Source organism: Phycodurus eques, chromosome 21 (assembly GCF_024500275.1).
Source record: "Phycodurus eques isolate BA_2022a chromosome 21, UOR_Pequ_1.1, whole genome shotgun sequence".
Lineage (NCBI taxonomy): Eukaryota > Metazoa > Chordata > Actinopteri > Syngnathiformes > Syngnathidae > Phycodurus > Phycodurus eques.
Genome location: NC_084545.1, coordinates 13,033,891 through 13,045,886, shown reverse-complemented (window position 1 = coordinate 13,045,886; position 11,996 = coordinate 13,033,891). Strand labels below are relative to the sequence as shown.

Sequence of the window (11,996 nt, the reverse complement as noted above, 5' to 3'; positions counted from 1 at the left end):
ATGAGTTCATTCACAAGCACTCACACTGCTGCACTCTTTCCACATGAATGCATTCGACACCCCTTCTCATTTCACACCAACCACAAATGTGTAAGAACATAGGTTCAAAGAAAGGTTCTGTGATCCATATCATCATTTGCGTCACCATATGAGAGCTGTAACTAAGTCTAATTTTTTTATGTAATATGTACAGTGCCGTGAAAAAGTATCCCCCCCCCCCCTCCCCCCGCACCTCCCCTTTTTTTGTATAGTTTCCCAATTCAATGATTAAGATCATCATACAAATGTAAATATCAAACAAAGATAATCCAAGTAAACAAAAACTGCTGTTTTAAACTGTGATTTTATTTATAAAGGTTAAAAAAAAAAATCAAAGCGACCTGGCCATGTGTGAAAAATGAATTGGCCCCTCAACCTAATACAGTAATTGGTTTACAGTAATTGGTTGTGCCACCCTAAGCAGCAACAAATAAAATCAAGTGTTTTCTATATCTGGCAGTGAGACTTTTAGATCTCTCTGGAGATATTCCTTTCTGAATTGTTTGAATTCAGCACCAATGGAGCTTTTTCTAACACGAACTGCATTGCCATCGGATCCAAGTCCAGACTTTGACTAGGCATCTCCAAAACCTTCATTTTTTATTTTTTTTAAGCCATTCAGAAGTTGACTTGCCTGTGTGTTTTGGATCATTGTCCTGCGGCAGAACTCAAGTGCGCTTCAGTTTGAGGTCGCAAACTGATGGCCGAACATTATCTTTCAGGATTTTCTGGTAGAGAATAGAATTCATGGTTCCATCAATCACAGCAAGTCATCCAGGTCGTGGAGGAAGAAAGCAGCCTCAGCCCATTGCACCAAGTTTGATTGTTGGTATGGTATTCTTTTGCTGAAAATGCTGTGTTACATATACGCCAGATGTAGCAAGACACACACCTTCCAAAAAGTTAACCTTACACCTCGTCAGTCCATAGAATATTCTCCCAAAGGTTTTGGGAATCATTCAGATGTTATTAAGTAAGATGAGTCTTTAATGTTCTTTTTGGTCAGCAGTGGTTTTCGCTTTACAACTCTGCCATGGATACCATTTTCGCTCAATCGCTTCCTTATTGTTAAGTAATGAACACTGACCGACCTTAACTGAGGTAAAGGAGGTCTGCAGTTCTTTAGATGTTGTCCTGGGTTCCTTTGCGGCCTCCTGAACAAGTCATTGCTATTCTCATGGAGTAATCTTTCTAGGCCGGCCACTCCTGAGAAGGTTCACGACTGTTCTATGTTTTCTCCCTTTGTGGATAATGACTCTCTCACCGTGGTTTGCTGGAGTCCTAAAGCTCTAGAAATGGCTTTGTAATCCTTTCCCGCTGATAGATCTCAATTACTTTATTTCTCATCTGTTTTTGAATTTCTTTGGATTGCGGCATTTCGTTGCAGCTTTTTGAGATCTTTTGGCTGACTTCATTTTGTCAGTCAGGTTCTATTTATGTGATTTCTTGATTGAACAGGTCTGGCGGTAATCAAGCTTGGGTGTGGTCAGTGAAAATCAACTCAGCTTTCCAAAAAAAAAAAAAAAAAAAAAGCTGATTGCCCACAGATAGTTATTGCTTTAACCCTTTTAGCACCATAGTAATAGATATATTTATTAGTTTCAGAGCTTTCGGCGGCTGTTTGAATGATAAAAATTGCACAAAGTAATGAGGAGTTACGGTAATTTGAAATACAAATGTGTCGCCTTGTCACTGGTGCCCCGTCGTTTTAAAAGGGCTAAAAAAGGGGCCATTCCTTTTTCACACAGGGCCGGGTAATTTTGTATAGGGTTTTTTTCCCCTTCAAAAATAAATCACCATTTAAAAAATGCATTTTATGTTTTCATGGGTTATCTTCGTCTGATATTTACATTTGTTTAATGATCTGGAACATTAACATGGGGAAACTATGAAAAAAAGAATTTGAGAAGGGGGCCAATACTTTTTGACGGCACTGTAGATTACTTGTTGAAACAAAGTTTTTTGGGGGGAAATGCTTTGAAAGGAAGCTGAGAAGCTAGAATGTTAGCATATAGTGTGTACATTCCAAACCACCTTGTTTTCCATGCAGTGACAAATGGCAGTTTTACGTAGGCTTATCATTTATGTATGATAAGTGGATGGCTATATCCAGTGACTTCCCTTTTGCCCAGAAACTCCACACTGATGAAGACAAAACATTACTGCCCTTGTTATGAATTTTCATGACTGAATATAATATGATGATAAACAATGAATGATGAGGTAGAGTATTTTTTCAATAATAGATTGTCACGTGTCATTTTTGCAACCAAGCAGTGTGGGATTAATAACGCTAAACATCTCGAGAGCACTTCAAAAAGTAGTCGTCTGTGCGGTTTGAGATAAGATTGTGCCTGGTTGGGAGTAGTTGGTAACTTTATGTTGATAAATGGACCAAAAAGGTGATGTCATTTTGTAACAGGCAATACATTTATTTCTACACAGTGTTAAATTTGGTCTAATAGAAAACTAGCAGGGACTCAGTAGCAAAAGATTTTTCTTGGTTAAATAAAACACACACACAAACATAATTCATATAAACTTAACATAACTTTCATGGTAAATTCTGATAATCAAGTTGAATAAATACAGTAAGACTCAGAATCAACATTAATGGACAAGTTCAAGGTAGAAGAAATATTGTAGCCAACCTCAAATAGACTACATTAGACACAAGTTCTTTAAGAAACAGGAATACAATATCATAAACTAAGCCGAGATCTCAACAATTGGTCATGACAAATCCTCGATCGGTTAACAGGCTCAGAACACCCATTAAAACAAAAGTGCTCAAGTTCCATTCACCTCAGAGTCATTTACTATATTAGAGGAGGCACCGCATAAAACATCTGCAAATGTCTCTAAAATAAGACAAATATCAGTAATTAGTAGCAATGAAGAGCATGTTTCAACGAATTCAAAACATCTATAACAGCGTGAGTCATGTCTCTTCTGACCCAGATGTTGTTTCCTAAATCATTGCCAAACAGCTGTGTTGTGTCTCCCCACCCTCACAATGACATACGACATGTGTCTTTGTGTTACACATGGCCTGTCGTCTCATCTTTTTTTTACAGTTTTTTACATCAGCCTATGCTTGCCGCAGAGCATCATCATCAGCACAATGTTGGTAGCTCATTGATGAACCACATATGGCTTCCCATTGGGATTTTACACGTCTCCAGGCGCCTAATGGGATATTTCTAATAAGACATTTCACTGGCGTGTCATCAGAAGGACTCACTCTGGTTTTCATGAGGCTAATGTAAGCAAGCCATGTTGCTTTGATTTCAACATATCATACAAACACAGACTATGACGCTGAAATGAGCCGCTTAGTGAAATTGCTCAGTAGCTGTCGTCTTGAGATCATTATGGTTTGACTGCCAAGAACAACCATTGTTTGCAAGGTCATTTTTCACTTTTTCTCTCCTTCTCTGCAGGCTTGAACATCCCTTCCTTCCAACCCATCATCACCCCTGCAGTTGTGGTCTTGGCTTGGGAGACATTTGCAAGAAGAGTCGCCACATAACTTTTAGGTTGCTTCGGGAAGTTGTGGTAGTTTGGTAACAAGCACGTCTTTAAACTGATATGTTAGAAAACTGTAAAGTTGTACAAATGGCTTAACCTGAAGAGGAAATTAAACATGTTTCGCCTCAACAATCTTTGCATTTTCTCAGCAGCACATGTTTCCAATACCAGCAGGAAACAATTCCTCTGTTACTCGGTGCTCGAGGCTTGAAGACATTAGCCTCCTCTGCTACTCTCACTCCCTCCTTCCGAGTCACTCCTTCCATCGTGTAATACACCTTTAGACAAGCTGCCTATTCATGCGCTACTTACCCCGTCCAAGAGATGCATTCTTTCTGGCAGGCAACATTGTAAAGACTTGAAAAATAAAATAAATCTCTCACATAAGGTGTGCTAAATGCTTCCTCAATGTGTATGCGTGTATATGTGAGCCACACTGTAGCCATTAAAACAGTTTATGTGAGTTTCCAAATGGTTATTGGGCTTCCTGAAGTGAAATTAAGCCACAAACTTGTCTGCATATGCTGAGAGGAAAAAAATAAACAGGGATGTTTCATTTGTTTAAGCAGGGGTGTCAAACAGTCTGGCCCATAGGCCATTTGCGGCCCACCGCAACGTTAATGGGAACAGCGTGAAAAGTGTGGGTGTCACTACCAAGACTACTAAAAAATAAGAAATTGGTTTCATATTGAGCTTTTCTCGATCAGCAAAAATGCAAAGACACTGTTTCCAACGAAAATAGCAACAACATTGCCCCAGTAAATAAAGATTATTCAGTTTGAAAATCAAAAATGGTTTGGGTCCGATTTGTGAATATATCCCATTAACAATCCTCATCTTGCAAAATATTGCTCGTATTTTGATTCTGAATGTGGAGATGTGCTGCAGCTCAATGCGGGGCCGTAACCCCAAAATGCAGAAAAATCCTAAACCATTTGCCTTATTACCTTTAACAGAAAGCCATTGTGTAGCATTTTAATTGCTATAACATATATATATTTATAAAAAACAAAAAAACATAATTGCTTGATGGATTTGTTTTAGTGCATTTAATACATCAATATTAAAGAATTTCAAAGTTTTTCTGTAGGCGACAATTGGAGGAAAACGTTTGGACACCCCTGGTTGAAAGGCTAAGAACACAAGTTTCCTTTTCCTTGTAGTCAGCTGACTCTGTTTGGCAGCATTCAAGATTGATGGACTAAGTGTAACATTGTATATCAACTCATCTTTTGGTCAATGGGGTTGTGGGGTTGTGAGCTCAGAAGGGTGAAGGTGGTGGTCGTGGGGCTGCTCCAGAAGATGTCTTACATGTTTGTGCAGGACCGCAGGCCATTGGCTGCAGGCGTGGAGCGCCTCGCTTGCGGTGGGCTGTGTGTCTGTGTGAAGCTGGCACGGACGCATGTTTCCCCGCATCTGGTCCTCATTAGAGGAGCCGAGAGTATAAAGTAAGGAGCTGACAGGGGCTGGGAACACTCTACTTCCAGACTGGATCATGGGCTTTACTGTGTGGCTGTGTTTGCTCTGCCTGCAGGCGAGCCTGCTGTCTCATGCGCTTGACTGCTCGGGAGGAAGCCCGGCCGACTTGTGCGTCAACACCCAGACGACGGACGAGCAGGTAGGACTCTTCTTCTGATGGATGTCCAGTGAAGAGCATTGCCAAGATCTCTCATCATCACATTGTACTTGAAACAGCTAAATTGGAAGAACTCTCCTTCCTTTTAAAGGAAAGGAAATAATTCACTGCTTACTGTAGGGATGAACACTTTTTTCCATCAAGATCATGTTCTGATGTTAAAATGCTTCATTGATGCATCAATTTAACATTCTTAAAACAAGAGGACACATCTAAATCAGTCATTCTTATGAAAATGCATTTTAAAATCACTTAAATGCTAAAAAAAAAAAAAAAAAAAAAAACAGGAATTTATCCATTGCATAGATCACAAAATATATCAAATATATCTAATCTGAAATAGGTATTTTCGAATAATGTAATGCTTTCACTTTAATTGTATCTGGGGGTCAGTAGCTGTTGCGTGATGATTCTACAGTACACTATATGAAAAAAATATGGAGACAAGCATCTTCCAGAAAATAAAATATAGATAGAATCATGCTACAACATGCATGAATTGGAGACTCTAAATTGCCCGAAGGTGTGAATGTGAGTGCGAATGGTTGTTTGTTTGTATGTGCCCTGCGATTGTCTGGCGACCGGTTCAGGGTGTACCCCGCCTCCTGCCCGAAGATAGCTGGGATAGGCTCCAACAGCCCACGACCCTAGTAAGGATAAGCGCTAAAGAAAATGGATAGGCGGATGGTACAAAACAATATTCTACTGTTCTATTATAGTATAAATTAGATTATTAAATAGAATCTATTGTAATGTGATCGCTTTCATGTCATTTACACTATATGTTCAAAAGTGTTCGGACACACCTCTTCAAACTGTGGTTGGGCTGACTGCCTATTCTACACTTTTAACTTTGAGGAGGATCTTTTTTTTTTTTGTGCACAAACCAAGATCCATCAAAAACCCTTGTAGTGCGCTGCAACATAGATTGTGAGCAAGACCCTCTTTCACATCCAGTATCAAAAATGCCTATAGACATGTTTAAAAGTCAAATACATCAACATACAACAATATTTCCTTCCATATTTGTAGGTGTAAGGGCCATGAATCCTGTTTCTTGCGTTCATTTAGTGTTCCTTCCCTGGAAAGAGGCAGCTGTGTGTGACAGCAGTAGCGGTCAAATGTGTTTCAAGATTGCAACAGACAAAATAACCCTGCACAGCAATGATATATAATTAGATTGCCTAACTGGAGCAGGATCTCATTGTAATGTTTTTTTCAGCTATAATAGCAAAAACACCCAAAATAAAACCAGTGTGGAACAAAAATCCCTCTCTGCCCTTTTTTGTTGTTGTTTCATGTGGCCGCAGGGCTGTTTAACTTCAAATGTGCGGTTAAGCATTTTTCGTCAAAGTCATGGTGTTTTGTCCATAATAATCCTCCTCATCTGGACTATGCATTGTACAGCTGCAGGAGTTGACAAAAATATTTCTCCCTTACAAGGAGGGGAGACATTGCGGAAATTTCTTCTCAATCTAAAGAAGTTAGTGACATAATGTATATGTGCTTTGCTTTTAGTAATTAGAAAAGTCATTACAGTATTTGCAAGCAATTGTGAGCTTCATACGTAGCTGTAACTGAGGCAGAATCACATATAACTTCATCTTAAATTGGCTTCCACAAAGGTCATTAGCACGTACAAGGCAGTGAAATATCTGAAAAGATAGTTTATGGCACTGCACAATGGGGCGCGATGGGTTTTACCTTATGTTAAATAAAGGCTGTAGAACAAATGGAAAAGTACATGATTAACCCACCATGTTTACTTTTTGTTTGTCAGGGGCAGGAAAAATATATGGCCACAACATTGTGTCCGCCTGTACATAAACAAAACCAAATGCTCCAAAAATACCATTTTACAAAATGCTCACTTTGATTGATATTATCATAGAGGTAGTGATATGACAATATGTTCATTAGGTGGGTGTTCTTTGGTCTTATTCAACTACTGTAAATGAAAGTGGAAATGGATTTGAGTGAAAAATTCTACGCTAAACTGCAATGTGGTGATTCAGTGAATATGACACTATAAAGCAATTCAATTCCCATTTCCCGTTTTTTGTTTTGTTTTACTATGACGTAAAAATGATACATCATAGATACAGAATAGAATGTGTTAATGTTGTCATTTATCATATGCGCTTTCTCATTCTATTCTCAGACGGGTGATCGGGGCCTGCAACGGCCAATGCCTTCAAATGAAGAACAGGTATATGCCACCTTTTTAGAATCATCTGGTCGTACACAAGTACGAGGGGCAGCCAAAAAGTAAAGAGCCCAGTTTGATCTAACCTACTAATTATAGATTTTTTTTTTTTTTTTTTTTTTTTTTTAGTTTGTAGTTTAAATACTTGTTTGAAGTTTCTTTTTAAGCCTGTCCTATTCCTGTCAGCCATTTTGGAAATGACATCATTGTTGGATGCCTGTCAGAAGAAGAGAGTTGTGATTGAATTTCTTGCTATGGAAGGAGAACCACCACTAAACATTTTCAAAAGGTTGCAAAATGTGTATGGGGAAGCTGCAACAGGCACACAGCAGTCAAAAATTGGGTGTCCAGGATCAAAGGCGAAGAACAAAAGCCTGCTTTGACTGATCTCCGTGACAAGCAAACCATAACCCATCCCCCATACTGACACTGATTTTGGACCATTAAAAGATGGCGTACAGGGTCAAGCACTTCTCTGATGATGAACAAGATAAGCAAGCTGTAAAAACTGGTTGAAAATGCAGCCTAATGAATTTCACGAGGCTGGCATACATGCCCTTGTTCATCGATGGACAATTGGTGTCGTTTTTTTTTTAGGCTTTATTTCTATGTGTATACTGCCTTTCTATTGCAATAAATAAAGGTAAATATTTTTGACTGTCCCTCATAGAAGACAGTCGACATTCGCTCGAAAAAGGGTTTGTGTTTTGTGAGGAAGGCAGCAGCTGCAGTTGAGTGAGGAAAATAAAATTAAGGATAGCTTGGTTGCTGATTTTAATCTTCTGTACACCGTGAAATGCAAAACAGCTGCATTCAAAGCTATTAAGATTAGATCAGTGATACATGTTGTAGTTGTAATAAAGCTATAGCGGTGTGACCATGGAAACATGGTTGAGCCCAGATGAGTAATCTGGCTTCCTGGCAGCTTGGAAACATAGAATGACATGATGCATGTTCCAATTATGTGTCAGTGCCAAATAGCCACATGCAGCAATGTGATGAAAAATAGACACAATCATTGCAATATAGGTCAAGGGCAATCACAGTGAGCATTGTGAATAGCATAACAAATACGCACAAGGCCAATGTTTATATGGCTTTAATTTCAAGTCAGAAATGGAGTTAAGAAGGATGAAAAGAAGGAAGATCCTTTTTTACTTGATTATTTAGCTCGGAAAAATGAATTATTGATAAAGTCAACAACCTGCAGCAATGTAATAAATTGACTACAAAGTCCAATTTGGAAACCTGTTGCCTCTCGTGCTGACAGTCCATTTGTTAGTGCGCACAGGCGCAATCAATAACATTTCCTTGTTTATGTTCAGATCAATGAGAAATGCAGGAAAGGATTTTTATGACCATTTTACTCCATAAATGGGTGAAGCTCGACTGGTCATAAAACCAAAGAAACAGAATTTAGATTTACATGGAGGGCGTCATTCCATCCATCCATTTTCTTCCGCTTATCCAAGGTTGGGGTGTGGGGGCAGCATCTTAAGCAGAGAAGCCCAGACTTCCCTCTCCCCAACCACTTCGTCCAGCTCTTCTGGGGGGATCACAAGGGCAGCTGAGAGACATAGTCTCTCCAGCATGTCCTGGGTCATCCCCAAGGCCTCCTCCCGTACTCGGAGGAGCAGCAGCTCAACTCTGAGCCCCTCCCAGATGGCCAAGCTTCTCACCCACCCTAGAGCCCGGACAGCCTACGGAGGAAACTCATTTCGGCCGCTTGTATCTTGTTCTTTCGGTCATGACCCACACCTCATGACCAGAGGTGAGGTTAGGAACGTAAATCAACCGCCGCCAGTAAATAGAGAGCTTTGCCTTTTGGCTGAGCTCTTTCTTCATCACAACAGACCGATACAGAGTCCGCATCGCTGCAAGCACTGCACCGATCCGCCTGTCGATCTTCCGCTCCATTCTCCCCTCACTCGTGAACAAGATCCCGAGATACTTGAACTCCTCCACTGGCGGCAGGATCTGTTCCCCAACCCGGAGAGGGCACTCCACCCTCTTCTGACCGAGGACTGTGGTCTCAGATTTGGAGGTGCTGGTTTTCATCTCAGCCGCTTCACACTCCGCTGCTAACCGCTCCATCGAGAGTTGAAGGTCACGGCTTGATGAAGCCATCCGAACCACATCATCTGCAAAAAGCAGAGACGCAATGCTGAGGCCACCAAACCAGAACCCCGCAACACCTCAGCTGCACCTAGAAATTCTGTCCATAAAGGTAATGAACAGAACCCGTGACAAAGGGCAGACTTGGCAAAGTCCAACTCTCACTATTCGTATTCAAACATATTCAACTTTTGGCCGCGGATGTGGATCAAACTCTGACACCGGTCATACAGGGAATGAACAGCCCTTATCAGGGGGTCCAGTACCCCATATTTCCGGAGCACCCTCCACAGTACCCCCCGAGGGACACGGTTGAACGCCTTCTCCAAGTCTGCAAAACACATGTAGATTGGTTATGCGAACTCCTGTGCACCCACGAGGACACTTCTGAAAGTGGAGAGCTGGTCCACTGTTCTGCGGCCAGGACGAAAACCACACTGCTCCTCCTGAATCTGAGCATCAACTTCCAGATGGACCCTCCTGAATAGACCATACTGGGGAAGCTGAGGACTGTCATCCCCTGTAGTTGGAACACACCCTCCGGTGCCCACTCTTAAAAAGGACCACCCCGGTCTGCCAATCCAGAGGCACTGTCCCTGATTTCCACGCAATGTTGCAGTGGCGTGTCAGCCAGGACAGCCTCACAACATTCAGAGCCTTCAGGAACTCTGGGCTGTTCTCATCCATTCCCGGCGCCCTGCCATTGAGGAGCTTCTTAACCACCTTGGTGTCCTCAAACCCGGAGATAGGAGAGCTCGCCTCAGAGCCCCCAGACTCTTGCTTCCTCTTGAGAAGGCGTGTCGGTAGAATTGAGGAGGTCTTCGAAGTATTCGGCCCACCGACTCACAACCTCCTGAGTTGAGGTCAGCAGCGCCCCAACCCCATTATACATAATGTTGATGGTGCACTGCTTCCTCTTCCTGATATGCTGGATGGTGGACCAGAATTTCCTCGAAGTCGTCCAGAAGTCTTTCTCCATGGCCTCACCGAACTCCTCCCATGCCCGAGTTTTTACTTCAGCGACCACCAAAGCTGTGAGCTGTGAGCTCAGCTGGGCCCCATGGGTGCAGGCCCGGCCACCAGGCCCTCACTATCCTGCCCCACCTCAGGGCCTGGCTCCAGAGGGGGGCCCTGGTGACGCGCGTCCGGACGAGGGAAAACGAGGTCCAATGTTTTTAAGGGGTCCTTGAGTGTGCTTTGTATGGTCCCTCACCAAGGACCTGTTTGCCATGGGTGACCCTACCAGGGGTGTGTAGCCCCAGACAACTTAGCTCCTAGGATCATTGGGACGCACAAACCCCTCCACCACAATAAGATGACGACTCCAAGATGGGGGCTGGGGCGGGGGGCCCGCATCATTCCGCATCATATAAAACTTGATTCTTTGTACAGTCACAGAGACCTCCACCTGTGTCCTTGAGCATGACGACTGTGATTGTATTATGTTGTAGGTCCTGCTCAGGCGGAAGAGACAGTTGGAGAAGAGAGGCCACGCCTACCCGGTTCACTCTAACCTTCCTGGAGTAATCTCTGCGAAAGGCTTTCCAAACAGTCTTATCCAGGTGAATCCACATGCATCACAAAGATGAGTTGGAAAGTGTGTGTGTGTGCGTGTGTGTGTTTCTAATTGCCTTGTCAACTCTCCTCCAGGCTGACAGGTCCAGGCGACACTTGGCTCAAGCAGCGAATAAGAAGAAGAACAAGCGTAAATCCCGTGTCGGCTCCTTTTCCCTCCTTAGCAACGATAAGAAATCCAACCCCCTACAGGTGAGTCTCCATGACAACCCCCGAGCAGACAAACAGCTGAGGCAAAAGAGCCTTGTTGTGCAGGCTGGATCGATGTGCAGCAAGCACTGATCGCAGACAGGGCTTTTGAAATGAATCAAAAAATCAGACATTATCATTGCGACTGAATGTTAAGAATCATTTTTCTCCTCCAGGTGATCAGAGCAAGAAGACAGGTGACGAACGAGCAGCCCAAATACGGCAATTCCGGTCGGTCCGAGGCTTTCTCTGTCCTGGTGAGTCATCTTGTAATGTAATTTTCCCCTCTGTCAAAAACCTCCTTTGTCATAAGATGTGTTTGTTTTCTGTCCAGGGAGATCCACAGAATGACAGACACAATGGAAGACCCAAGAGAAGCATATAGAAGACAATAACAGCAGAGTGCAATGTTATTATTATGGTTAAGTCGACATACACAAGAAGAGATGTGTCTAGACCTTAGAAGGAAAACAGACAAACGCACAAGCAGTTTATTGGTTTGTGTGTGTCTAACATTACTGTTTCAGCTGTAAGATAGTCGATTGATCAGTTAGCAATTATATGCTAAGGTTCTAATATGTAATGCCTGCATGTTATGAAAAATTAGCAAAAGATACATAAGGCATTCTCGTCCATTATTGTATTTTATCAGATAGTGAGGGTTATATTTTTGCAGAAATGTTTTGTTGTGTTATTATATGAGAT

At 42.1% G+C, this 11,996-nt stretch overlaps 1 protein-coding gene across 2 annotated transcripts; it reads left to right on the top strand.

Annotated features, from left to right (window-relative positions):
* Positions 1 to 5,059: 5,059 nt before the first annotated feature.
* On the top strand, positions 5,060 to 11,996 carry si:dkey-12l12.1 (uncharacterized). 2 transcript variants are annotated; one of them, XM_061666777.1, is made up of 6 exons: positions 5,060 to 5,188; positions 7,368 to 7,415; positions 10,979 to 11,089; positions 11,178 to 11,294; positions 11,468 to 11,548; positions 11,626 to 11,996. In XM_061666777.1, the coding sequence occupies exons 1-6, from the start codon at positions 5,066 to 5,068 to the stop codon at positions 11,674 to 11,676; spliced, it is 531 nt and encodes a 176-aa protein (XP_061522761.1). In that variant the 5' UTR covers positions 5,060 to 5,065; the 3' UTR covers positions 11,677 to 11,996. The 2 variants fall into 2 exon arrangements, with proteins under 2 accessions (XP_061522761.1, XP_061522762.1); XM_061666778.1 differs by lacking the exon at positions 7,368 to 7,415.